Raw genomic sequence first — 26,937 nt, 5'->3', positions numbered from 1 at the left:
TCAAGGGACTTGGTCATTAACAGAAAGACAGTTTCAGATGAACCTTCTAGAACTGTGAGTGATCAGATATGCCTTTCATGCATCTGCTTGAGGGGAAGAGTATTCTCATTCAAATCAACAATCAAGTTGCCATGTTTTATGTTAACAAACAAGAAGACATGTGGTCATGGACTCTATGCCAAAAAGTGATAAAGATATGGGAATGGGCATGCAATCATCAAGCTATTCTTCAAACAATCTACCTTCTGGGAATCGCCAAAATATTAGCGGACTACCTCACCAGGGTATTTTGTCCACACAAATGGTCCCTGCAACAGTCAACAGGGTTATTATTTGTGATATTTGTGGGTGGATCCTTGGGCCGGTGGCAGATGACCACGCCCACGGGGAAGATCCCGAGAGGGGCCACCAGTCAGGCTCAGAGTTGGGAGACAGACCACACTAGTTCTTTTATTAAACTTTTAAAGAACCACCAGAGATGGCAGTAGTGAGCTGGAAGAGCCCGGCTGGGCTGTAGTCCCTCAGGCACTGGAACAGCGATCTCAGGATGGCTGAGCTGTAGAGAAACTGAAGATATAGTGAGTAGGCAGAGTATGCAGAGTTCAGGAACAGAACCTGGATGGTAACACTCACACAATAGTCTCTTGAGACAGCCCAGAGGCTGGAATGAAGTAGGCCCTCGAGGAGCGAGTACCTGGTTCCAGGGAAAGCTCTGAGAGAGAGATGGTAACTCACTGGTGTTGTAGGCAGCGGTGACTTCCTGGCAGAAGTTGTATTTGGTAGCAGGTCTGGGAACGTGGGCCCTCGAGGAGCGAGTACCGGTTCCAAACTGCGACCTGAAAAGTAAGAGAGAGAGCGAGGCCCCCGAGGAGTGGATACCCCTGGTAAAGTCCGAGGAGGCAGAGTATCAAGGTATGCAGAGAGCGAATCCCATCCGCAGTGATACCTGGAGGAAGCCCTTGCTAACTCGAATAGCTAGCAAAAACAAAGACCTTAAATATCTGGTGATGATGACGTCATCTCAGGGGGACGCCCCTGAGGTTTGTGCCACTGCTGGAACTTGAGTTGGGGCCGCGCCACGCGTGCCCTTAGGCCTCAGGAGAACATGGCAGAAGGCAGTGTCTAGCCGGTCCGGGGACGCCGGAGGTTGGCAAGATGACACCGCAGCAGCCAAACTTCCATCAACCAAAGAGGGAGTCGCCAAAGAGGTAAGGTGGGCGGAGTGGAGATGTCGGGCAGCGACAGTCGCAACAAACAGTTAATAGATTATTTGATCTCTGGGGACATCTCTCAATTGATGTCTTTGCATCAGAGGAAAACAGGAAAGCGAAAAGATTTTGTTCCATTCTTCCCATCAAACTCAGTTCCACTCAGGATGCTTTTCTGCTCAGCAGGAGTATGGATTTTATGTATGCTTTTCCACCAATACCACTAATAGCCAGGATGGTACAAAAAGTTCTCAAAGACCAGCTCCATCTGATTCTTATTGCACTACTGTGGCCCAGACAAGTGTAATTTACGTTCATGTTACAACTATCCATTATCCCTCTGATCCCTCTTGAAGCATATCCATCATTGTTAACGCAAGAGGAGGGATGTCTATATCATCCAAACCTTCCCTGTCTCAACTTTCAGCCAGGATGTTGACTGCTTGCTGATCGCCTCATTTTACTTACCCAAAGATGTTGAGGATATAATAGTGTCTGGCAGAAAATCCTCAACTAGGAGAGCTTACAGCTTTAAATGGAAATGGTTCTTGTCCTTGTGTCAATAAAGTTCCTTGGACCTGTTTGCATGCAAGCCACGAAACTACTTCCTTAGATCTCAACACCTCATCAGTGAGAGTACATCTCAGTGCCATAGCGGCCTAATATATTCAGATTGAGGATAGGTCAATCTCCACTCATCCCTTAGAATTGAAGTTCATTAAAGGCTTATGGCAGGCTAGACCTCCACTTTTCAAACCACCTGTTCTATTGGACCTTAATGTGGTTCTACCACAAGTTATGAAGCCACTTTTTGAACTATTGGAGTCTGCTTCTCTCAGATTTCTCACATAGAAAGTATTATTCTTTGTTGCAATCACGTCAGCCAGAAGAGTCGGTGAACTTCAAGCTTTGGTTCATTATTGTCCTTATATGCAATTCTTCTATAACAACAAAGTTCCCACTAAAGGTGGTCTCAGCTTTCCATGTTAAGTCAAGCCATCATGTTATCTACATTCTTTCTGAGACCACATGCACATGAAGGTGAAAAGGCCCTTCATTCCTTAGACTAAAAAAAAAAGCATTGGGTTACTACTGGAAGCGAATTTAGCCACACTGAAAGGCCTCACAAGTATTTGTTTCCTATGATCCTAACCGAATGGGCATAGCAGTTGCCAAACATACTTTGTCCAGTTGACTGCCAGACTGTATTTTTCATTGCTATGCCCTAGCAGGCCTCCAGATTACAGATTCTATCAAGGCTCATCAGGTGAGAACCATAGCTACATCAGTAGCTCATCTCAAGGAAGTTCCTATTGAAAACATCTGTAAAGCTGCAACTTACCGGTAGTCATCAGTGCACACCTTCAGGTTCCTTTGCCATCTGGACAATTTATCAAAAAGTGACAGTAAATTTAGACAAGCAGTTTTGCGTAGCCTGTTCATCCAATAGTCTACTCTCCATAGTGGGGTCCGGGTTGCTTATTCAGCAGATGCTCCACTGCAACCCTCAGCTTGGGACTGCCCACATGTCATGGCTAATTCAGCCCTGTTTGTTGACAGAGAAAGGAAATTTGCTTACCATAGACAGCAGGATGAATTAGCCATGCTAAATACCCACCCGCCTCCCTGGGGAGTCGACTACTTAGCTAGATTTAGCTGTAAAATCGACTGAGGGACTCATGAGGTAACATCTGCATGGGAAGTCCTTCACCAGTTCAGTAGAGCAAAAGCTCTATGAGCTAAGAGAGACATGCTGTTGGATGACATCACTCATGTTTCATGGCTAAATCACCCTGCTATCTATGGAGAACATCATTTACAGAAAGCAAACTTGCTTTCTTGGTGTTGCTTCTGAGTTTTCCTCCTTGGAGCTTCACATTGAAAATGGTTTACTTCTTGAGAATTATTAAAACCTAGTGAAACCTCTCCTGATCTAGGGCAGAAGTGCTGAAACTGCCTGTCCTCAGGGCAGTAGCACTCAGGCCCTGCCTGTCTTTAATAGGCATAGATTGGATTTTAGTTCTATTGACATATGCAAATAGATGTCGTGCATATTCATTAGGATCAGCCTGAAAACAGACCGGCAGGGCTGGCTCTCAATACAGTCCCTGGGGACCACCCGGCCAATAAATATGCTTAGGATATATTTATACTCACTACTGTATGCAAGTATATCATGCATATTCATTATGGATATCCCAAAAACCAAACTGACTGAGCTGTCCCCGAAGGACAATGCTGAGAACCACCACCCTGCCTAGGGTCCACCCTCCGTGGAAAATGTAAGCCTGGCATGTAGGTACCCTGCCCCCTAGGAGGTCTCTCTTTCTCACAGTAGCTTCAGCATGTGGCGACTTCCTGTGAGGAAGGGCCTGCCATCCCATACCATGGCAGGAGGGAAGAAATACCGGGATGCGTCTTTTCCCTTACAACAGATTCCTGTTAAATTAGGGACCAAGAGAATGTCTAGCAGGCCTGCAGCCACCCTCTCACTTGTGGCCCCCCCCCCCCCCATCCTTGATCACCTGCTGAGGGTTTTTGTAGTAATCTCCACTTGGCGATACTGAGGCATGACAAAGAACCAGTGAGAGGCCGCGGGTGCTACTGGCTGGTCTTTCAGTGCCAAGGAGGGGATGTGAAAACGGTGCTTAGGCATTGGCTTTCTGAGTGATTTTCAACTTTGACCCTATTGAAAATGACTTCAGCTTTATCAAATCAGGGTCATTTTCAATAGGGTAGGTGCCAGCACAATGCTCCACTTTCCAACCAAGTTTATGCCCAATTGGGCAGACGTTACCATGCTTGTAGACAGATGGACAGATTGAATCATTGCTATTGCATACTCGGCTCCAGTTGAAAAGTGCTAAAAAAGGAAGCCCAGTGACTGTAGCAAACCCCATTTCTTCCAGCTGAAATGAGATAAACCAAAAAGCATCAGCATGGGTTGTCAAAAAGCCTGGACTGAGCCAGAAACCAGGTCCCTGTGCTGGTTTATTTTTATTTTAAACCTGTTGCTTTCTCTTTCAGTCCTATTCCTAGGTCTCCTTTCCTTTTCTGGGGGTGGGAGTTGGGGGGGGGGGGGCTCACTCCTGATCTTAAAACCGTCCTTCCTTGAGCTCAGTTTTGAGTTGTCCATGCTGAATTCAAGCTTGTTATGTGTCAGTCTGATACCTGTGTTGACGTTCGGTTAGGGATTAGCCAGTAAACTCCCCTGCCCTAATTAACGGGCCGATTCAGTAAAGTCCACGCGAGAGCGGGCAAATGCCCGCTCTCCCAGCGTGCGCACAGGCCACTCGCCTGTGCGCACGATTCAGTATTTAAATGAGGCCCGGCAGTACAAACAGGCAAAAGGAGGCACTAGGGACACTAGCGCGTCCCTAGTGCCTCCTTTTGGCCCGGAGCGGCGGCTGTCAGCGGGTTTGACAGCCGACACTCAATTTTGCCAGCATCGGTTCTCGAGCCCGCTGACAGCCATGGACTCGGAAACCGGACGCTGGCAAAATTGAGCGTCCGGTTTTCGACCCAACAGCCGCGGGCCGACTTCAAAATTTTTTTTTTACTTTTTCTACCCTTCGGGACCTCCGACTTAATATCGCCATGATATTAAGTCGGATGGTGCACAGAAAAGCAGTTTTTACTGCTTTTCTGTGCACTTTCCCGGTGCCCGAAGAAATTTCTGAATGTAAAATGTGCAGCTTGGCTGCACATTTTGTTTTCTGAATTGCGCGGGAATACCTAATAGGGCCATCAACATGCATTTTCATGTTGAGGGCGCTATTAGGTTTGGCGGGTTGGACATGCGTTTTTGGCCCCTTACTGAATAAGGGGTAAGGGAAAACGCGTGTCCAATGGTGGGTTAACAGTGCGCTCTGTCGGAGCGCACTGTACTGTATCGGCCCGATAGTGGTGTTTAGGAATGACTGAGTAGGAGGAGGAGGAGCTTTCAAAAACGTTAAATGTCCATTTCCATGGGAAAGAAAAATAAAAATTAGAACCTTGTAAGGATTCTTAATATTTTGTTACTCGATCCATTTATCTAAAAAATCATGATCCTAGTTTAAAATGAGTACAGCAAATCTGCTTCCTACATAAATACATTTTAAATTAAGTGTACAAATTAATAATAAAGCAGATTCTCATTGAAGCCACACTGCTTGATTTGGTAAGGCACACTGGCACCCATTGGGTGCTCCTGTCAGAGCTGCTGGGCAGGAATCCTGGGGCGTCCCCAGGCTGATCCAGTCCACCTTTCATCGCTTGCAGGGAGGCCTAGTCCTGATTCAGGGACACCAATGGCATCATCAGAAGTACAATTCCTTGCACACAGTGGGGGCAAAACCAGGACTGACTCGGCCTGTTTGGTCAAGCTGGGGGTGACTTGCTAACTCTGCCTGGGGCCCCAGTAGGCCTGCAGCTTTAAATTTCACCTGTGTGGCAGGTGCCAGCTGAATAAGAAGAGCTTTGGAAGCATTCATGCTATTAGGGCATGCACCCCAGAGGTGGCTGCATGCTTTTCATATAATCTGTGTGTGTCTGATGAAGCTCCTCATTAACCTGTTTGGATGAATGGTGCTATAGAAATCCAGAATTATTATTAAACGATCCTCTTTAATGTTCTGATGATTAATTTTGCCTGTAATTATCTCCCTCCGGCAAAACACTTTCCCTTTGTTCTCTTTTTCTTTTCCTTTCAGTTTTTCAGGTTTTTTTTTTTTTAACCTCCTTTCACTTTCGCCCTTTGTTTGTCTTTCTGGCCTTGGGGAGTGGAAGAAGCCCACAAAAATACAGCTCCCCTTTTTCCTCTGGGGAATCGGCCGCCCCCCGTGAAAGGCAGGCCAGGGAGAAGGATTCCTGGAAGCTGGCTCCGATTCAGGAGTTGTTTTTTTTAAATGTTTAGAGTACTTTTGCTTTCTCTTTTTTCTTCTTCTTCTCGGAGGAGGAGACCGAGAGGGTCAAAGAGGGAGGCAGAGCCTTACACCCACACAGACAGAACTAATTTCCCCAGGCTACTAGCCTGCTCTCATCTTTTCCAATTAAAAGCCCTCCCTTTCTCCCCCCTTCCCCCTTTTTTTTTATTTTGCATGAGAGAGTGCCATTGCCTTAGTCCCTCTCTCGTATTTATGCAGGGGGTGGAGGAAGGAGCCTGGAGGAGGAGACTGTGAGGGGAGAGAGAGGGGCTAAAAGCACAGATTTTTCTTTTTTTTGTATCTGCAAGTGTCCATACTGAAGAGAACTCACCACCACCACCCAAAAAGAAATAATATTTTATATATATAGAAGGGAGGCGAAGGAGAAGCTGTGATCCCGGGCTTCTTTAATTCGGACCGTGCGCGCTTCCCCCCCTCCTCCTGCTCCGTCTGCTGTTTAACGGGAAGCAGAAAAGGAGGAAGGGGCGGAGAAGGAGGAGGAGGAGGAGGTGGAAAAGGATCCAGGGAGCGGGCCTGGGAAAGGCTGGGGATCCAGCAGGCCGCTGAGGGTCCTGCCCCACCAGCCTCCCCCCCCCCCCCCGGAGGGGGAGCCGCCAGCACCCGAGCTGCAAAAAAAAAAAAAAGGGGGGGGTGTTGTGCACGACGGCAGTTTGCATGTCCACATTAAAAAAGAAAAGGCTTCGCTTTTTAAGGATCTGGCAATGGGCTGGCTAGGAGTTGAATAATACAGTTAGGTTTTGTTTTTCAGGGATTTCAACATTGCAGATTGGGAAAAGATTTATATATATATATTTTTATTTTTTTTTACTGCCTCCTTTAATGAGATCGAAGGATTTTAAACGTGCTGCGCTTTTTTTTAAATATAAATATATTATGATCATTGTTTTTACTGTGAATATTTTTCAGATCTCCCAATAGCTGCAAGGCCTGCAGAAAGAAATCTGGAGCAAGGATAAGGTTTCCGTAGGGTGGTGGTTTTTTTTTTTTTTTTTTAATTATTATTTATTTGATTGTCCCGGGGAGGGGCCAGATGCCTGAAAGGGTACCAGTTGGAAGATATATTTTATTTTTACAGAGACGAACCTTGATGTTTTAAAATCGATTAAAGAGCAGGGATCTTTTTTAAACCTGTCTCTCCTCTTGTCAGCGTTAGAACAGCTGTTAAAACAGAACTTAAAAAAAAAAAAAAAAAGAGAAGCTTTGCTCCTAAGACTGGATTGTTCAGAAGGAAAAAACACAACCTGCTTTTTCAGACCACTTTCCGAAATGGGGATAAGACACATGAACATTGTTGTTTTTTTAAATTAAAAATATTTTTGTATTTATATTATTTGCTACTGCGTTTTGATGGGTAGAAGACTGGAAGAAAGACATTGAAGGAACTATGCCAGCCTTGCAAGGCAAAATGGATTTGCAGCTACCTGGGTCCTGATAATTCATTTTCTGGTAATACGTTGGACCTAAGAAAAAAAATATATATTTTTTTTGTACCGAAGGTGTTAATTTGTTTTTCAAAACACTTTAAAAATTAATAATCATAAAACAGGAAACCTGGATTCGGTGTCAGTGAACAGGCTGCAGGAACCATGAGTGTGAGACCACCTCAGACTGTAATAGATAGGTAAGTTAACACTTATTCATTGTATTAAATATACAGAATGCAATATTTGCTATAAAGACATGCTTATATGTGCGTGTGTGTGTATAACAACATATAATGTTTTGAATTCACTTTTCACTTTACTGATTTTATTGGAGTAACCTTCTGGCTAAAGATTGCTAAATAAATATAGGCACATTTTATCAAAGTATTGATCCACTGTAAAAATTATCATATCAATACAGATATCCCTGTATTTTTGAGGTGCATGTGGGGGAAATGACAGTACACAGGTGTCACTACTTTTTTTTTTTTTGCTAAACCTGGCTCTTGAATATGATCTCTCAGCCAGGAGCTCTGAATGCAGGTTGGCTGCAGGTCTGGGAGTCTCCAACTGCACTGCCTTTATATGTCTTGCATATAAAAGTGCTGGGCTATATGGTGTCCGTCCATTCTTCTGCACCGAGGTCATGGTGGTGGTGGTGGTGGTTTATTTTTTATCTCGCACCTGGGCAGCCCTCATGGGTCATAAACTGGTGGTGCCCGGTCACTTTGTCAGAACGGGACCGATTTATCACTGTGACGGTGTTGTGATTATTGGAGGGTCCTCTCTGAGGGAAATTGGCTTTAAAGTTTGCTCTTGTGTTGACAAGGTAACGAAATTGTTAATCCCAGGGCCAAATGCTTGGCACGTGGGCAGCTTGGCTAATGGCTGAAGAACATGGCTTCATCGCATCCTACTCTGGCAGTGATGGAGTGGCTGCTTTTTCTTATAAGAAAGATTTGCTAGATAGTGGGTGCTATCTTGAGGTTAGGGACTGGTGAGATGAGAATTTTTTTGGGTTGAGGCCACAAATCAGTATGGAGACCAGTCCTAGAGGGCTCTTGGCGTGCACTAGAATATCTGATGCCTGACTGTGATGTTGGAGAAAAACAGTGACAAATTCAAGAGAGCCAGGGATAGCAGGACTGAAACTGGGCAGACATTATGGGCCTTGGGTTCCTTATCTGCTGTCATATTCTCTTGTTGCTAAGGCGGGGTAGGTGTAAGCTGCCAAAATGTTAACCATAGTGGTACGTGCCCTACTGTTGGTGTTCAGCCCTGGACCTTCATGTTGCTTCTTAGCGTGTGATATCCCTGCACCCAAACAGTATCTGAGAGCACTAAAGTGGTATTATAGCACTTTTATAGCACTGCCATGAAGCTTAATACACAAGTAACTTGAATGTAGGGGTCCCAAGAGAAGATGCACCCCTTCAGAGACACAGTCCAATGGGTGAGTGGCTACAGCTGTGATTGCCCCCCCTCCTCTTGTTGTCCCCATGTAGATCATAAGCTCGTTGGGGCAGGGAACTCCTTCACGTAATGTTGCCATGTGATTAGCTTTAGTCATTGCACTCTTGTATCTATGCAGCTATGTGTCTCTTTATTCACTAATACATGCACTGGATATTACTTTGTAAAAGGGAAACAATGCCAAGGAGTATCATTTCTAAAGCACTTGCTTTATTCCCTCTGTATTGGGCACAGTGGGTTTAAGTTCTTGCATATACCGGCCTGCAGAATAAGCATCAAAGTGTACAAAATATGCACTAAAATCTATTGGGGCTACAGGTGTGAGGCAAAGTTTAATTGTGAAGCAATTTCTTTTCAAACGGGAGCCCAGCATGTTTGTAGCATGTCAGTGATGCCTCTTCTGAGGTAAAGGGTTTGCCAGCACTTTTCTTCCACTGACCGGCATGAAGTTTGTCTAAACTGAGGGTCATTTCAAACCACAGGATCCTAGAATTCCTAGAACCGGTCTCCTGTAAGGGTTCTAGTAGCCATGGTAAGACTTGACTGAACGTCACTGCCAACTCGCATGACTCGCTCTCCTTTGCCCTGCGAGTTTCAGGACTGGCACCGTCCCTACGGGGCTGCTGGCTAACCAGTTTTGCTGATCTCTGCTGGCAGCATCCTGAGCACTCACTGGGGCTGGTGAGGGGGAGGGACAAGATCTGCAGGGAGAAGACAAGGTGGAGAGATGATGATGGGGAAAGACAGAGGTTGCAGACAGGTGTATTACAGAAGCCTAGACAGAGCGATAAGGAATTGAGAGAGAAAGATGCAGAAACGGGGGAAAGACGATACAGAATTGAGAAGCGAGAGGAAGAAGCAGCATATAGAAAGTTGAGGAGCAAGAGATCAAGAAAGCAGAATTAAGGATCTATTTTATGAATGATTTATTCAGAATATCATTTGAGCTCTTTGCACAGTGTGGTGATGCATAAAAACTAAAGTGGGACCTATAATTACAGCTTTGTACGCTGAAAATTGTTTTTCACGTGATGCATTTCCTTGTGCAGAAAGGAATCCCTTTATACGTTTGAATACTTGTGTTTCTCTATATGATGGAAAACGTCTTGCATGTTTTTATGTAGTTATTTGTTTCACAGTATTTGAGTGTGTGTGATTTTTTTTTTTTGACTTGTCACCCCACCCTCCACCCACCTCAATCAAAATGTAGTACATGATTTAACTCCCATTTCCTTGGGCCTTCTGGATGTCAAGGTTGCCTGAATTAACTTTTCTCTTGGTAACCTTCATGTGGGTAAGCACATGTTGATTTCATGTGGTCATCCTTACCTCTTTCAGTTTTTCTTGTTTTTTTCCCCATAATGTTACTAATGTGGGTAGATGTCCTTGAGAGGTTTACAGATGGAGAAATATAGAAACTTTGAAATGACGGCAGAAAAGGACCAGTTGGTCCATCCAGTCTGCCCAGCAAGCTTATGGTTGTAACTCCTGGCTATACAAGTCACCCTTATAATTATCAGTTTCCCAGACTGACAGTGTCAGGGCCCTTGTTGGTTGCTGTTTGCGTTCAATTCCCGGTTACCTCTTGCTGTTGAAGCAGAGAGCAATGTTGGAGTTGCATTAACAGCATAAAAGCTTTTTGGTTAAGGGTGGTAACCGCCATATCAGCAAGTTACTCCCATGCTTATTTGTTTTCCCAGACTGTGCAATTCATTGTCCTTGATGGTTGCTGTCTGAATCTAATTCCCCTTTTCCTCTTTTCTTTCCCTGCCATTGAAGCAGAGAGCAACGACGGAGTTGCATCAACAGTATGAAGGCTTATTGGTTAAGGGTAGTAATCGCCACATCAGCAAGCTACCCCCATGCACACTTTTCTTCATTCCCATCCTCTGGTCTTTAGGGATCCACAGTGTTTATCCCATGCCCCTTTGAAATCCTTCATCGTTTTTGTCTTCACCACCACCTCCAGAAGGGCATTCCAGGCATTCACCACCCTCTCTGTGAAGAAATATATTTCCTGACATTGGTTCTGAGTCGTCCTCCCTGGAGTTTCATTTCATACCCCTAGTTCTTCTGATTTCTTTCCAACGGAAAAGGTTTGTCGTTTATTGTGCATCATTAAAGCTTTTCAGGTATCTGAAGGTCTGTATCATATCTCCCCTGCATATCCTACCATAACCTTAAGAAGTTGTTCTTTCTTGAGTTATGTTCTTTTTTTCCTTCTTTCTCCATGGATAAATTATCCCCTCTGCCTACAACCTTGGGATCATCTTAGATGCCCCTTGCCTTCTTTGCATAGATCTATTATTTATTAAATTTATATTCAGCCAATCTGCAATCCTAAGTGGCTTACAAAAAAAGTACATCATCATAATACAAAAATCCATGAAACAGATAAAACATAATTAAATCACATAAACTACAAAACATAATATAAAACATCCAAAACACTGCTGCAATATGTAATTTCCTTCTCTATTAAAACTGAAAAAAATATGTGCATGCAAACCCACACTGTTAAATAAAAAGAAAAAAAATGGGTAAATACCATTTAACTTGTAAGAACTTGCACTGTTGATCAGTCCTGAAGCACGGAAATATAATCATTCATTTCTCTATAACATCACCAAAAACCATCCTTTCCTTTCTGAACCCACTACCAAAATCTTTATTGACACTCTCCTCACCTACTGCAGCCTGCTCCTCACAAGTCTTCCACTGATCCATTCCTCTCTGCTACAGTCTCTTCAGAATTCAGCTGCATGATGTGTCTTCCGCCAGTGTTGTCATGACTGACTCTCTTCTCAGGTTGTTGCACTAGCTCCCTCTCCACTCTTCAGCTCCTTATTTCCTTCCTTCTCTTATTTGCCACATGCTCCTTGTTGGGAACCTCGTTCATCAGACAAGCTGCTCCCGTCTTTGCCCGTCTCCATCTCCAAATTCCGACCGCACTTTCCACCTTGCTGGAAGAGCCTTCCTGAGCTGGTGCGTCTTAGCCCCTCTCTGGCCATGTTGAAGCTCTTCCTAGAAACCCAACCTTTGAGGCTGTGTTTTTAAAATCTTAAACCCTGACTCTCCACGTTCAAAGCCTTCGTAAAACTAAATAAATAAATACATTTCTGAAACTTCTTATTTGTCATGTCTGTGTGTCTTGTAAGCTCCATGGAGCAGGGATTGTCTGTTATTTGTATCTGTACATTGCTGCATGTGTGTAGTGGTACTACAAAAATAATTATTAGGGTACTTTGAGCATGTTTGTGTTTTTTTTTTTTTTTTTTAATTTAAAAGTGATAGGTGTATGAAACTCTTATAGGAATGAGTCTTGGAGCTCTGACAACCTGTGGCCTTCAGCAAGCCATAGAATTGTGGAATGAATTTCCCCTTTCTGTTTTTCTCCTCTTGGAGGCTACTTTCCAATGAGAAGGTGGTTTATGAGATCTCTGTATGCGTGTGTCCCTCCCCTAATAACTTACACCAAATTTTCGGGGCATCAGGGGGACCGAGAGGACCGTCCATATATTGAAGTGCATACATTTTGAGAAATAGGCTGCATTAGTTGTGCATGGAACTTTCTCCTGTAAAAAAAAAAAACCAGGGGTTGAAATTGACTTTGCATGATCGCAGTTTACTTAAACAAAGCTTTACTATAAAAAGGATCCTGTTTAAATCTCATTGGCTGCCACTACAGTATGAATATAGCTAGGCCTTGTTAATCCAGATATCCTGATTTATGGGATTGCAGGGATTCTTACATAGAAACATACAAATGATGGCAGAAAAGGACCGATAGTCCATCCAGTCTGCCCAGCAAGCTTCCCGTGGTAGGATCTGCCATGCCGTGCAGGTTACCCCCCATGTATCAGTCAGTGCTGCTTGACAGGCATTGCTTATGGACTTGGCCTTAGAAGCAGTTCTGTGTTTTTCCTTAATATCTGTGCATCAGTACCCCAGACTGTAAAAATGTCATGGCTCGTGTTGGTTGTCTCTGAATTCAAAATCCTCTTTCCCTCCACCCCCCTCCGTTGAAGCAGAGAGCAATGATGCAATTCCATCAAAGCTTATTGGTTAAGTGTAATAATCCCATGTTTTCTGTTAAGGGTAGTAACTGCTGCTCTGTGCAGGTTACCCCCATGCTTATCAGTTCCCCAGACTGTAAAAGTTGGGGCCCTCTATTGCTGTCTGAATCCAATTCCCCTTTTTGCCGCTGTTGTTGAAGCAGTGAGTAATGTTGGAGTTGTATCAAAAGAATCAAGGCTTATTGATTAAGGGTAGTAACCGCCACACCAGCAAGTCACCCCCATGCAAGCTTTCTTTGTTTCCTTTAGGACCTGGCCGTAGAAGCAGTCCTGAGCTTTTTCCTTATGTCTGCGTATCAGTATCCCAGCCCATCAAAGTTGGGGCCCTTGTTGGTTGTCTGAATTCAGTTCCTCTTTGCTTCCCGCTTAAACGGCAGGGGGAAATCTCCTAGTTGCATTAAAAGCATCAAAGCATATTGGTTAAGGGCAGTAATCTCCATGCCTTCTGCTAAGGGTCATGCCAGCAAGTTACCCCCCTGCATGCTTATCTCATTTCCATCCTCTAGCATTTAGAGATCCACAATGTTTATCCCAGGCCCCTTTGAATTCTTTTGACTATTTTCGTCTACACCACCTCCTCTGGAAGGGCATTCCAGGCACCCACCCACCTCTCCATGAAGAAATATTTCCTGACGTTGGTTCTGAGTCGTCCCCCCTGGAGTTTCATTTTGTGACCCCTAGTTCTATTTTCTTTCCAATGGAAAAGGTTTAGTTCTGTTCAATATAAAGTGGTTATAGAAAGTCTCTATTCCTCTTTCCAAAATGTTCAACTTTTGTTGCCATATAGCCTGCAAGTAAGATGCATTAAATCACTGTTTGTACCATGTATCCACACTTTCTACCCCACAACTACCAGTGAGACATTTTCTAAGGAACTCCGGAATGTGAAGTGGAAATAAAAACGTGGAATAGCTTTGTTGGATAAGTGTCTATAACAATGCTAAATACCTACAGGCAGATACAGTGAAGTGCCTCAGCTGAGCGCAGTGTCTTACTCGCTGTCGGACACGCATATTGGACGCACGTCCATTACTCCTTATACAATAAGGGGTTTAGCGCATCCAAACTCCCCCGAAACTAATAGCACTCATCACATGCAAATGCATGTTGATGAGGCTATTAGTTATTTGCCTGGGATACAGAAAAAAAGTGCGCCCGATCAACACATTTTACACTCAGAAATTTAGAATTTCTGAACAACCCAGAACAACCCGGAAAAGTGTACAGAAAAAGCAGAAAATATTGCTTTTCTGTACATCCTCCGACTTAATATCATGGCGATATTAAGTCTGTGGAACCAAAAAGTAAAAAAAAAAGTGCTGGTGGGTCAAGTTAGGCAAATGGATGCTCAATTTTAAGAACTTCCATTTTCCTAACCCGTGGCTGTGCACAGGTTAGGAAAAAGGATGCTCGTAAAATTGAGTGTCCAATTTCTAGACCCGATGACAGCCACCTCTCCTGGACTTTCGCTGCTAAGGAGGTGCTAGGGGCGCGCTATTGTCCCTAGCACCTCCTTTTTAGCGCGCCCCCTCCCCCATTTAAATACAGTATCGCGTGACCAGGAGAGGTGGCTGGGTGCTTGTTAGGAAAGCAGGCGCTCGTTTTCCCTCACACTTTATTGTGTGGGCCTGCTAAAGCTTCAGAAGTGAATTGGGCTCCACATGTGTTAAACTGTACTGATTCACATGCAGCAGTTCTTATTGGTTCTCTCCCCTAGATAGTGCATTTCTTTTTTTATAATTCACTTTTTATTGAAAACCATTCAGAAAAAGTCAAACATACAGTGTAAATTGCCACGTGCATAATAACAGCAATAACGATCATAGGATCGTTAGAGATGATCATACAATCAAAACAAACCGATAGTGCATAAATTATGCAGTGTGATTCCTATATCCGTTGAATACATACCACCTAAGCATCAAAAAGCACTTTCTCTGAAGGGCCCCTTATTTTACGTGAATATATGGACCCTCAGCCACCCGAACCTTTACACGACTCAAGAAGGGGAACTAAGAATTTGTAGTGATGATGTTTTGGTAAAGATAAAATAAGCTAATATAAATATCCAAAAGCCAGCTGGAACAACAATATTATGTTGGAGCGGTAACCTATTTCCAAAGAATATAATAGGACCAAATGTTCTCAAATTTACACATATTCCTTTTTTTTTATGTGCCGTAATTCTACTAAGCTGGAATATACGGTCCAACCTGGCTACTGTATCTGAAATCTTAGGCACCCTCGAATCCTGCCATAACATTGCTATTTCACATCGAGCCGCCACAATAATTTGTTTTACTAGTAGTTGCAAATAGTTGTCTCCTTGTGTAATTGGGACATTTAATAAAGCCTGCTTAGGAGTCAAGGTGATGGGAGTTTACTATATCCTGTATTAGAATAGCTATTTCCTTCCAGTAATTCTGAACAAATGTACAATCCCACCATAAATGACAAAATGAGCCCAATCCCAAGCAACCCTTCCAACAATTATCCAAAATGGTCAGTGAAATTCTATGACGCCTTTCAGGATTAAGATACCATCGCATTAAAACCGTATACCCATTTTCCACAATGTTAGCTGAAATGGAACATTAACCGGTAGCTAAAAATATCACATTCCATTCTTCTTCAGATACACTTCACCTAAATCACTCTCCCACGCTCAGAGTGGCGTGGGTTGGACTTACAATTCTTGATTCAGGATTAAATATATCTTAGACAGAACCCCCTTAATCTTATCTACACTCCTACACAAATTTTCAAAAAAAGAGACCCCCTTAGACAAATGTTCCCCCAACGTAGACACCTTCACAAAATACCTATATTGCAAATGTGAAAAAACCTCACCATTAGGTAAACTATATTTTTGTAGCAACTCTGTAAAGCCCAAAAGTCCACCAATACCCCATATATGTTCTCAGCGTGTAATATCTTGAGATTTCCACTTTGCAAAAGCTTGTAGTGGCAGCCCTGGAGCAAAAAGGACATAATTATACAAAGAAGGGCTACAAAAATAATCACCTAACCCTAACTAATTTAGTTCTCCGTTTTGCCCAGGTTTTATGAATGGAACAGGGAAGGGGGCATAATATCCAAAGCTCTCCAAGATTTCTTAGTCTGCCAGATCAAAGCTGCTATTGGCATGTGACGTATATGTGCCTGCTCCATAATCACCCACTGTTTTTGCACCTGGTTTTTTATGCCAATCCACAATCACCCTAAGGCGTGAAGCAGCATAGAACCATACCATATTGGGAACCCCCAGGCCACTCTGTAGATTTGGATTGGAAAATAACCCTCCATGCCACTCTTGTGGGGGGGGGTGGTGTTTCTCTGCCATCTTTATTGCATAATCCATCTCTGCCATTGTTTCATCATGGCATCGGGTACCCCATAGGCAAAGTTTGAAACCAATAACTAAGTCTGGGAAGGATATTCACTTCCGTAGCTATTCTCCCTAGCCATAAAATACATCTATCCCGTTCTTCCAGATCCTTATAAATACAAGCAAGTAAGGAAGGACAGTTCAACCAAAACAATCCATTACTCTATGACCTAGATAGATGCCTAGATATTTTATTTTTTGACTAGCCCACTTAAAGTGACATTTTAGCATTCAACAATCTCTCCTGCAAACAAGGAACAGTCACATTTAGTATCTCAGATTTATCCCAATTAATCTTAAACCCAGAGACTAGACTAAATTTCTCCATTTCTGCCACTGTCTTCGTTAATGACTTAGACAAGTACGAACAAGGATAATTTGAAGGCATACTACCCTATGCTTCCTGTAATTTTAGAATTTGCTCGAATTTTAGTTGCAAACGGTTCCAAGAATATAGTGAAAAGTAGGGGGATGGAGGACAACCTTGTCTTGTGCCTTGACCAACAGAAAAGATATCAGAATAGCTCCTATTAACTTTGATACAGTCTTTGGGCAGGTCATACAGATTGCGAATCCATTGAATAAAGAAGTTCCCAAACTGCTTCTTCTCCAAGGTTTTGAACAAGAATGGCCAATGTCCCATATTGAACGCCTTTTCAGCATCTACTGTAAGAATCAAAGATGGGATCTCCTCCTTCTTTCTCACCCACCACGTAATGTCCACAGTCTTGCGAACATTATCAGAAGCCATTCGGCCCGGAATGAAACTTACCTAATCTGAGTGTATTATAGAAGATATAAAACTATTCAGCCTATCTGCCAAAATCTTTGTCAGAATTTTGAAATCTAAATTAATAAGTGAAATAGGGCGGTATCACCCACAGACTGTGGGTTCATGTCCCGGTTTGACCGGTATAGTTATACCTGCTAAGTTAGAATTTTTGCAATAGGATACCTTCACCCCTAAGAAAATCAAACATCTTTGCCAATGGGGTGCTCAAAGATTTTGAAAATTTCTGGTAAAATCGAGCCGTGAACCCTTCTAGACCTGGAGATTTGCTGGGTTTTAATTTTTTAATAGTCATTAACATTTCCAATTGTTATCTCTTTATCAAGTCTATTTTTTATCTAAGTTATATCTCCTTTACATCTGTAATCCTTTCAGGACTATACAATTCTGAGTAGAACTGGAGGAACCGCAGTCAACATGTCCCCCATTTTGTCTTTGATTTTAACCACATTATTTTGGACAGATTTTTTTTTTAATTTATTAGTTAACAACCTCCCTGCTTTATTTCCACCCACAAAGAAAGTTTGTTGCACAAGTTCTTAATTATATGCAATAGTGGCAGCATCCAGCTCTAGCGGAATCTCTATATTCTTCCAGCTGGCGCAACTGACTGGGATAATGTTCTCTTATTGGTTTGTTCTAAACGCAAGATCTGACGTAAAATGTCTCCCTATTTTTTCTTTTTATAAAAAGCTCTGGAAATCAACTTCCCTCGAACCACTGCCTTCAAGTAATCCCAGTCCACTACTGGAGACATAACTGTGATTTCATTCAGATCTAGATACTTTTAAATTTCAGCATGTAATTGTGTTGCAAATTCCACATCCTCCAATAAAGAATCATTCAACCTCCAATAATGTTGTCCTTTATCATAATTCTGAAATGCTAATGTTAACCATATGGGAGCATGATCTGACCAATCTAAAGCAGAATTCTGAGTAACATTAAAATCTCCCCCCTATAATCAAATGGCCTACTGCCTTCTCTGCTAAGATCTCCCCCAAGACAACAAAAAAAAACCTCCCCTTGATTTTTGTTTGGAGTGTAAACATTAACTAGTGTATATGTTTCTCCCCCCATGGATATTACTAAAATGAGATCTATCCACAGGTTTTGTATTCAAAAATAAAATCTTTCTTAATTAGAATCCCTACACTAGCATATTTTGCATATTTAGTACTTGCGGCCCAATACATAGAAGGGTAGTCTGGTCTCATTACACACATCTACTCTTCAAATGGGTTTCCTGCAGCACCACAATTGCAGCCTGCAATTCTACCCATATCTTTCTATAGTAATTGCTTTTCTGCTGAGAATTCAGGCCCTTTACTTTCATAGACAAAAGCTTAAAATGATCATTATGGAAAAACAGTATCATACAGCACTTCTTTGCTTGCTCCCAATCCCCAATATTCATACAAAGAGCCCATCTCACCTCTACCACTATGTCACCCCCCTCCACTTATATATACACACATCCAATGCCCTAATTCTCTTTGGATAATATCCCCGCAATGATATGCAGTCTCTCCCTAGCAGATCCACGGCGACCTCCGGAGGAAAAGCCATTAAGGCAGATGGTCTCCAAACCAAGTGGACAAATAAAATATTGAAAACACTCTCAGCATTTGAGTAATAAAATAAAGAAAATATGAGCAAAAATTAAGGCTCATGATAACTCCAGTTCTTGGGCATCATTCTGTAGAATTGTATGACAAGAAGCCTAACCAATGCAAAGTTCAATGTCCCCTCATAATCCTTAGATAGGAAATGGGCTAAGTTGAAAACAATCGATATTCAAAAATAGAAATAGAACATCCGACTCAACATAGGATATCCCATTGGTTAAGTAGTCACTTTTGCTCAAGTGGCATCTTTAGAAGAGACTGATTCCCCCCCCCCCCCCCCCCCCCCCCCAAATTCCTTCGGAGATGCCTGCCTCCCTTCCCGATGCGCTGCTACTGTGGACATTCCTCTTTCTGCAAAGTAATGGTGGTCGGCCTTTGTCTCCTTTCAATGTCTGCAAACTCTGCTTCCTTTAAAGTTGCTACCGCTTCATCTACAGTCTTCACCCTGGACGATGCTCCATTAATGATGAACCACAAGCCAAAAGGATACAGCTATCAGTACAGTATATTTTCCTTTTGCAGAAATCCAGTGATATCTCTCAAATCCTGGTGCTTGTGAAGTGTGATTTGAGATATGTCAGCAAAAATTGCTATGACCTGACCTTTCCACTTCCAGGTCAGTTGTTTCCTAGCAATGTTGTAAATTGTATCTTCTGTTGCATAACTGTGGAAACAGGATATTATATACTTGGGCCTGTTAGCTATTTTCTGCCCAAGGGCATGATGAGCTCTATTCAACTTAATGGATTGGAACGGTCCTGACAATCTTGTTCCGGGGATTGCAGTAAGCCTCTGCAGATCTTAATGACCACAGTCTCACAGTCCATGAATTCAGGGGTCTCCGGTACTCCCCTAAAACGTAAGTTGCACTGCCACGATCTGTTTTCGAGTTCTTCTAACTTATCCGATAATAATTCACACTCTGATTGTAAGGAATTATGTTGTCCCTGTAAGTGATGTAACCCTTCAGCTTGTGCCTCTGTTTTATTATCCGTTTCCTCCAAGCGACAGCCCAGTTTAGACATTTCCTCTTTTTTGTCCGCCATTAAATCCATCATTTCTCTTTTATAATTTTTGATGTCTTGCCTTAAGACGCACAACCAGTTGCGGAATTTCGCGCATGTAGGTCCTTCATTCTCTGAGAGAAATGCTGCGCCATCGGGACCTTCTTCTGGTTTGGCACTGCCACCATCACCATCATCTCAGACTCAGCCTCCTGATCTTCGTCAAGTTCAGCATAAGAGAACTAACAAAAATCAACAGTTTTCTTCTTGACTGATATCGCCCACCTTTAGGGAGCGACCCCAATATTCTGAGCCGTGAATCGCTCTTAGATGCCCAAGATAGATGTTTGATTCACTCTCTTGGTGGAGGAACTCCGATTTAGGCTGCCATCTGCCCCAGTGACCAGACAGTGCATTTTAAATTAAAGGTCCAACTATGGGCACCAAGGAGCTGTCCAAAGAACTCTGTCACAAAATTATGGAAAGGCATGGATCTGGAGATGGGAATAAAGGAAAGTTCTTAAATATCCCTCAAGATGATTATTAAGAAGTGAAAGGTGTATGGCACCACTAAGATCCTGCCTAGATCAGGCCCTCTCTCCAAACAAGAAGGTGACTGATCAGGGAGACAACCAAGAGGCCAGTGTTGACTTTGAAAGAGCTGCATGCTTACATGGCCAAGACTAGTCAGATTGTGCATGTGACAACAATTTCCCAAGCACTTCACAAATCTGGCCTATGGCAGAAGAAAGCCACTATTCAAGAAAGCCTACCTGGAACTCTTAGGGGGATAGTATAGCAAAATGTTTTGTGGTCTGATGAAATTAAAATATAATCTTTTTTTACCTGAGTACAAAGGGTTACATCTTGGCACAAACTTAGCACAGCACATCACCCAGAGAATGCCATATTGTGAAGCATGGTGGTGGCAGCATCATGTTTATGGGGATGTTTCTCATCCAAAGGGATAGAAGGGACATGAATAGAGAAAAGTACAGAAAAGTATTTGAAGAAAACCTGCTACCCTTTGCAAGAAAGCTGAAACTGGGATGGACATTCACCTTTCAGTATGTCAACGATCTGACGCACACAGCACAAAACTACACTAGAGTGTCTAGGAAACAAAAAGGTAAATGTCCTGAAGTGATCCAGTCAGAACCCTGACCTCAATTCAATCAAAAATCTGTGGCATTACTTGGAGATTGCTGCCAATCAATGTTCCCCAAGGAACCTAACAGAACTTGAACCGGTTCTTATCCACCATTTACATAAGTGATATTGTGGAAGGCCTATCAGGGAAAAGCTTTTTTGTCTTTTGACAATGATACCAAAATGTGCAAAGGCATGGAAAACATGAGGAGGGATCTAGCGAAGCTTGAAGAATGGTATAGAGTCTGGCAGGTAATGCTAAAAGCAGTTGTGCATTTGGGCTGCAAAAACTCAAGGGAACGGTACAGTATAGGGCAGGGCTTCCCAAACCTTTTCTGGGACCCTACAGCCAGTTGGGTTTACAGGATATACACAATTAATATGCAGGAGATAAACTTGCATATACTGGGTCTCCAGAGTATGCAAATTTTCTCGTTCATATTTATTGTGGATATCCTGAAAACCTGTCTGTGGTGTCCCCAGGGCAAATTTGGAAAGCTATGCTATAGGTGGTGAAATTCTTCTATGCACAAAATAAGAGCAGGATTTGGGGGTGATCATATCTGTTGATCTCAAGGTGGCCAGACAGATGAATAAAGTGACAGCAAGATGCCCGAAAGATGCTTGGTCAATAGGGAGAAGAATGGTCAACAGAAAAAATGGAGGTGATATCCCTGGTGAGACCTAATTTGGAATCCTGTGTATAGTTCCGGAGATTGCACCTTCAAAGAATATAAACAGAATAGAGTCAGGCCAGAGGGTGGTTACTAAAATGATCTGTGATCTTTGTTGTAAAGCACATGGAGACAGACTCAAAGATCTAAACAGGAATGCTTGGTTATTTAAACAGGCGAACAAGATGGTAACATAATCGGTTTGTCGCATTTTCCGAAGGAAATTTTAATACATTTCGAGACATGCAACTGTTAGAGGCCTGTTTGTTTTCTTCTTACTCCTTTTATTTTGTTATGTAATTCTTTTCCTTTTGCATTGTAAGCTATTTTTATTATTTGTTTTATTTTAATTTGTTTTATTACCAATTTTATTGTAAACCGTTGTGATTGGCTAACAATAACAGTATATAAACCTAATAAATAAAATAAATACTCTAGAGGAAAGGTGAGATTGGGTGATATGATAGACATTTAAATACCTCCAAAGTATCAATGCATACTATATCTTTCAACAAAAAGATGACTCTGGATCGAGGGGTCATGGGATGAGGGTGCAAGAGGAATAATCTAGGGAACTATTCCTTTACTGAAAGAGTATTAGATGCATGGAACAGCCTGTCAGTAGACAAGGACAGAATCTGTATTCAAGAAAGCATGGGACAGACACCAGGGATCTCTAAAGGAGTGGTAGGAATAGTAGAAGTGAGCAGTTGTATTGATGGGAGGACTAAATTAGCCGTATAGCCTTTTTCTTCAATTATATTTCTCTGTTTGAACAGTTTTGTAAAGGATGGTCTAACATTTACAAATCTAGATGTGCAAAGGAGACCTAACACATAAGAACATGCCATACTGGGTCAGACCAAGGGTCCATCAAGCCCAGCATCCTGTTTCCAACAGTTGCCAATCCAGGCCATAAGAACCTGGCAAGTACCCAAAAACTGTCTATTCCATGTTACCGTTGCTAGTAATAGCAGTGGCTATTTTCTAAGTCAATTAATAGCAGGTAATGGACTTCTCCTCCTAGAACTTATCCAATCCTTTTTTAAACACAGCTGCACTAACCACATCCTCTGGCAACAAATTCCAGAGTTTAATTGTGCGTTGAGTGAAAAGGAACTTTCTCCGATTAGTTTTAAATGTGCCACATGCTAACTTCATGGAGTGCCCCCTAGTCTTTCTATTATCCGAAATCGTAAATAACTGATTCACATCTACCCGTTCTAGACCTCTCATTATTTTAAACACCTCTATTATATCCCCCCTTAGCCGTCTCTTCTCCAAGCTGGAAAGTCCTAACCTCTTTAGTCTTTCCTCATAGGGGAGCTGTTCCATTCCCCTTATCATTTTGGTAGCCCTTCTCTGTGCCTTCTCCATCGCAATAATATCTTTTTTTGAGATGCGGCGACCAGAATTGTACACAGTATTCAAGGTGAGGTCTCATCATGGAGAGGCATTGACATTTTCCGTTTTATTCACCATTCCCTTTCTAATAATTCCCAACATTCTGTTTGCTTTTTTGACTGCCGCAGCACACTGAACAGACGATTTCAATGTGTTAGCCACTATGACGCCTAGATCTTTCTTGGATTGTAGCACCTAATATGGAACCTAACATTGTGTAACTTTAGCATGGGCTATTTTTCCCTATATGCATCACCTTGCACTTTATCCACATTAAACTTCATCTGCTATTTTGATGCCCAATTTTCCAGTCTCACAAGGTCTTCCTGCAATTTCACAATCTGCTTGTGATTTAACTTCTCTGAACAATTTTGTATCATCTGCAAATTTGATTATCTCACGCGTTGTATTTCTTTCCAGATCATTTATCAATATATTGAAAAGTAAGGGTCCCAATACAGATCCCTGAGGCACTCCACTGCCCACTCCCTTCCACTGAGAAAATTGTCCATTTAATCCTACTCTCTGTTTCCTGTCTTTTAGCCAGTTTGCAATCCACGAAAGGACATCGCCACCTATCCCATGACTTTTTACTTTTCCTAGAAGCCTCTCAAGAGGAACTTTGTCAAACGCCTTCTGAAAATCCAAGTACACTACATCTACCAGTTCACCTTTATCCACATGTTTATTAACTCCTTCAAAAAAGTGAAGCAGATTTGTGAGGCAAGACTTGCCCTGGGTAAAGCCATGCTGACTTTGTTCCATTAAACCATGTCTTTCTATATGTTCTGTGATTTTGATGTTTAGAACACTTTCCACTATTTTTCCTGGCACTGAAGTCAGGCTAACTAGTCTGTATTTTCTCGGATTGCCCCTGGCGCCAACAAATTCATAGCTGTAATTGCTGCCAAAGATGCTTTCGCCAGTTATTGACCCTGGGTGCAGACTTATACAATTGTTGGATTTCAGATTTGTGTTGGTTTTTTTTTTATACATGCTGTATATGTATTGAAAAAGAAGAGACGCCGGTCCGCGGAGCACTCTGCATCAAAAATCATAGATGCTAGAGTCATCAGTGTATAAGGTTTCCTCTGCACTGTCAATGCATAAGTTATCTATGCAGCGTTCCTTGATGTTCCTATAGTTGGAAGCATCGACACATTGGGCCGCAACTGTGCATGAGTCACATTCAAAGTAAAAATCAATAATAAACAATCACACTCAATTAGATCCAACTTGGGTGTTCCACAAGGTTCTGCCCTTTCACCAACCCTCTTTAACATTTATCTACTTCCTCTCTGCCTCCTCCTCACCAAGTTGAAAATAAAGCACTACGTATACGCGGATGATATCCAAATTCTCATCCCCATCAAGGAGTCATTACAAAAATCCCTCATTTTCTGGGACAGTTGCTTCCAGGAAATCAGTTCTCTCCTCTTTAAGCTTAACTTAGTCATCAATAAAGACAAGATGGAATTCTTAATCATATCTCATGATGAGAACCTCTTTACTAGAGAAACAACCTTTCACCCAGATGATCAACCTCAGATCGATAACAATTCTCTTCCTACCCTCTCTTCAACAATACCTAACAATTTCAAAAATTCTTCTTATGTAAGAGATCTAGGCTCCCTCTTGGACAACCAGTTGAACTTTAAAAGATTTGTCAACAATACGACAAAAGAATGCTTCTTCAAATTACAAGTTCTTAAAAAGCTTAAACCCCTTCTACACTTTTATGATTTCCGTTTGGTTCTTCAATCAATTATACTCACCAAAATTGACTACTGTAACTCTTTATTGCTTGGACTCCCAGCTGTAACCATAAAGCCACTACAGATATTACAGAACTCAGCCGCCAGGATTTTGACGAATACAAAAGAGAGGGATCACATCACATCCATCCTTTACAACCTCCACTGGCTCCCTATCAAATACAGAATCCTTTACAAAGTGTTAACCATCATGCACAAAAACCTACACAACCTTGCCCCAATTGATCTCACTTTCCAGGTTCGCCCTAATTATTCCACTAGACCGATGAGAAGAGCATACCTAGGCACTCTCTTTATCCCTCAAGCTAAAACATCTCTAAGAAAAAGGGCCTTTTCTATCGCAGGTCCCACTCATTGGAACAATCTACCTCTAGACCTCCGACAGGACCCATGCCCAATCTCCTTTAAGAAAAAACTAAAAACTTGGTTATTCAAGCTTGCGTTTCCTGAACCCGCTTTTTAGCTTAAAGCTTTCTCTCCATCTTTTTGCAACACATCCCTGTTCATTTCTTTCAATAATATAATTTGGTTTGTTTTCAATTTCTCTCTCATTTCTGCTCTTTCTTACTCAGGTTCCCTTTTGAAGTGACCCTCAGACACTCTTTGACTTTTCCTTTTATTTTATTTATTTATTTTATTCTTTTCGCTATTCACCACTTCTTTTTCTGCACATCTTCTTTCCTCTTTTCTTATTGATCCAAGTACAAGCACACTTTAGTTGGATCGATCATTTGTTGACATTTATTACTTGTATCCTTTATTACTATGTAATTCAATTTGTTTTTTGTGTACTTTAATTACTATGTAATTTCAAATTGTTTAATTGGTTATTCTTTTCTCTGTTACTTAAGGTTTCATAGATGTTCATGGTTCCATGTAATGCCTATAGGCAAGTTTTTTGTTCATTGTAAACCGGTTTGATTTGCATCTAATGTAGGAAGATCGGTATATAAAAACTAAAAATAAATAAGTTGGTTTACGAGATCCAAGGGAGACATGATACTTCTCCCTTCACCAGTCACCAGAACGGTCTTGCCAAGAAAATTGCTAGGTCAAGGACTCTCTAGTGCCCTTAATTTTCAACTGATTTTCATCCCAAATTTTACAGAGCCAGGAAGATACTTAGGTCTTAGTCTCAAACAAGAATGTTCCACCATCCATGCCAGGTCAAAGGGCATGTCAGCCACTTGACCAAGTAGTGGAGTTAGTGAAGGATTTGTTTACATTTTTGGAGACTAAGGAAAAAGAGTATACCATCCAACTTCTCCTTTCCAGGATTTCGACTATACTCCCACGAGAGGGAGTCTCGCTGTCTCCAGGTCACACTTATGTCATCAGAACCCTTGCAGAGAAGTCTTGGCCCATAACCTTCTCTCAAGGTAGACTCTAGCCACTCAGAGGAGATGCACCAGGCCCTACCAAGGCGACCTAGATCCCACCTCAATTGCCATCTTCTTCATTGGAGTACTGAATTACCATTCTCTCACCTCAGCTCTGAGAAAGTCCTCCACAGTTTGGACTAAGAAGGCTCTGTCTTATTGCAATAGAAGGATTCTGCCAAATCATTTGGACTTTGCAGCTCTTTGTCTCTTTGATCCTAAGGGACTAGGCATAGCAGTGGCCCAATAAACATTGTAGCGGACTGTATTGCATATTGGTATCCCCTAGCAAGCATCCAGCTTATGGATTCTATCAGGTGAGAGTCATGGCTGCATCAATGGCTCATCTGCAAGCTGTACTTCTTGAAGACATCTGCAAAGCTGCAATTTGGTCATCAGTACACACCTTTTACATCCCATTACCGTCTGGACAGTTTATCAAAGGTTGACAGTAAATTTTGACAAGCAGTTCTGGGTAGCCTATTCACCCAATAGTCCATTCTCCATGGTGGGGTCTGGATTGCTTTTTCAGTAATAGCTTTGCTGTGCCCTCAGCTTGAGGTCCCTCACATGTCATGGCTAATTCAGCCTGCTTATCGACAGAAAAGCAAGTTTGCTTACTGTAAACCTTGTGTTT

The 26,937-nt window shown here is 42.2% G+C and overlaps 1 protein-coding gene across 5 annotated transcripts in view; it reads left to right on the top strand.

Moving 5' to 3' along the window:
* The first annotated feature begins 6,413 nt into the window (after nt 1-6,413).
* The window catches only part of ARHGEF11 (Rho guanine nucleotide exchange factor 11), a 218,593-nt gene continuing 198,069 nt past the window's right edge, over nt 6,414-26,937 (top strand). For 4 of the 5 annotated variants that reach the window (XM_029580826.1, XM_029580827.1, XM_029580825.1 and 1 more), the window contains exon 1: nt 6,414-7,757. In XM_029580826.1, coding sequence (XP_029436686.1) covers nt 7,723-7,757 — 35 coding nt within the window. In that variant the 5' untranslated portion in view covers nt 6,414-7,722. The remainder of the gene's footprint in view (nt 7,758-26,937) is intronic. The other variant, XM_029580824.1, reaches the window with a different exon arrangement.

This window comes from Rhinatrema bivittatum, chromosome 16 (genome assembly GCF_901001135.1).
Source record: "Rhinatrema bivittatum chromosome 16, aRhiBiv1.1, whole genome shotgun sequence".
In the NCBI taxonomy this organism is placed as follows: Eukaryota; Metazoa; Chordata; class Amphibia; order Gymnophiona; family Rhinatrematidae; genus Rhinatrema; species Rhinatrema bivittatum.
The sequence above is the reverse complement of the archived record's forward strand: the minus strand, read 5'-3'. Positions and strand labels throughout refer to the sequence as shown.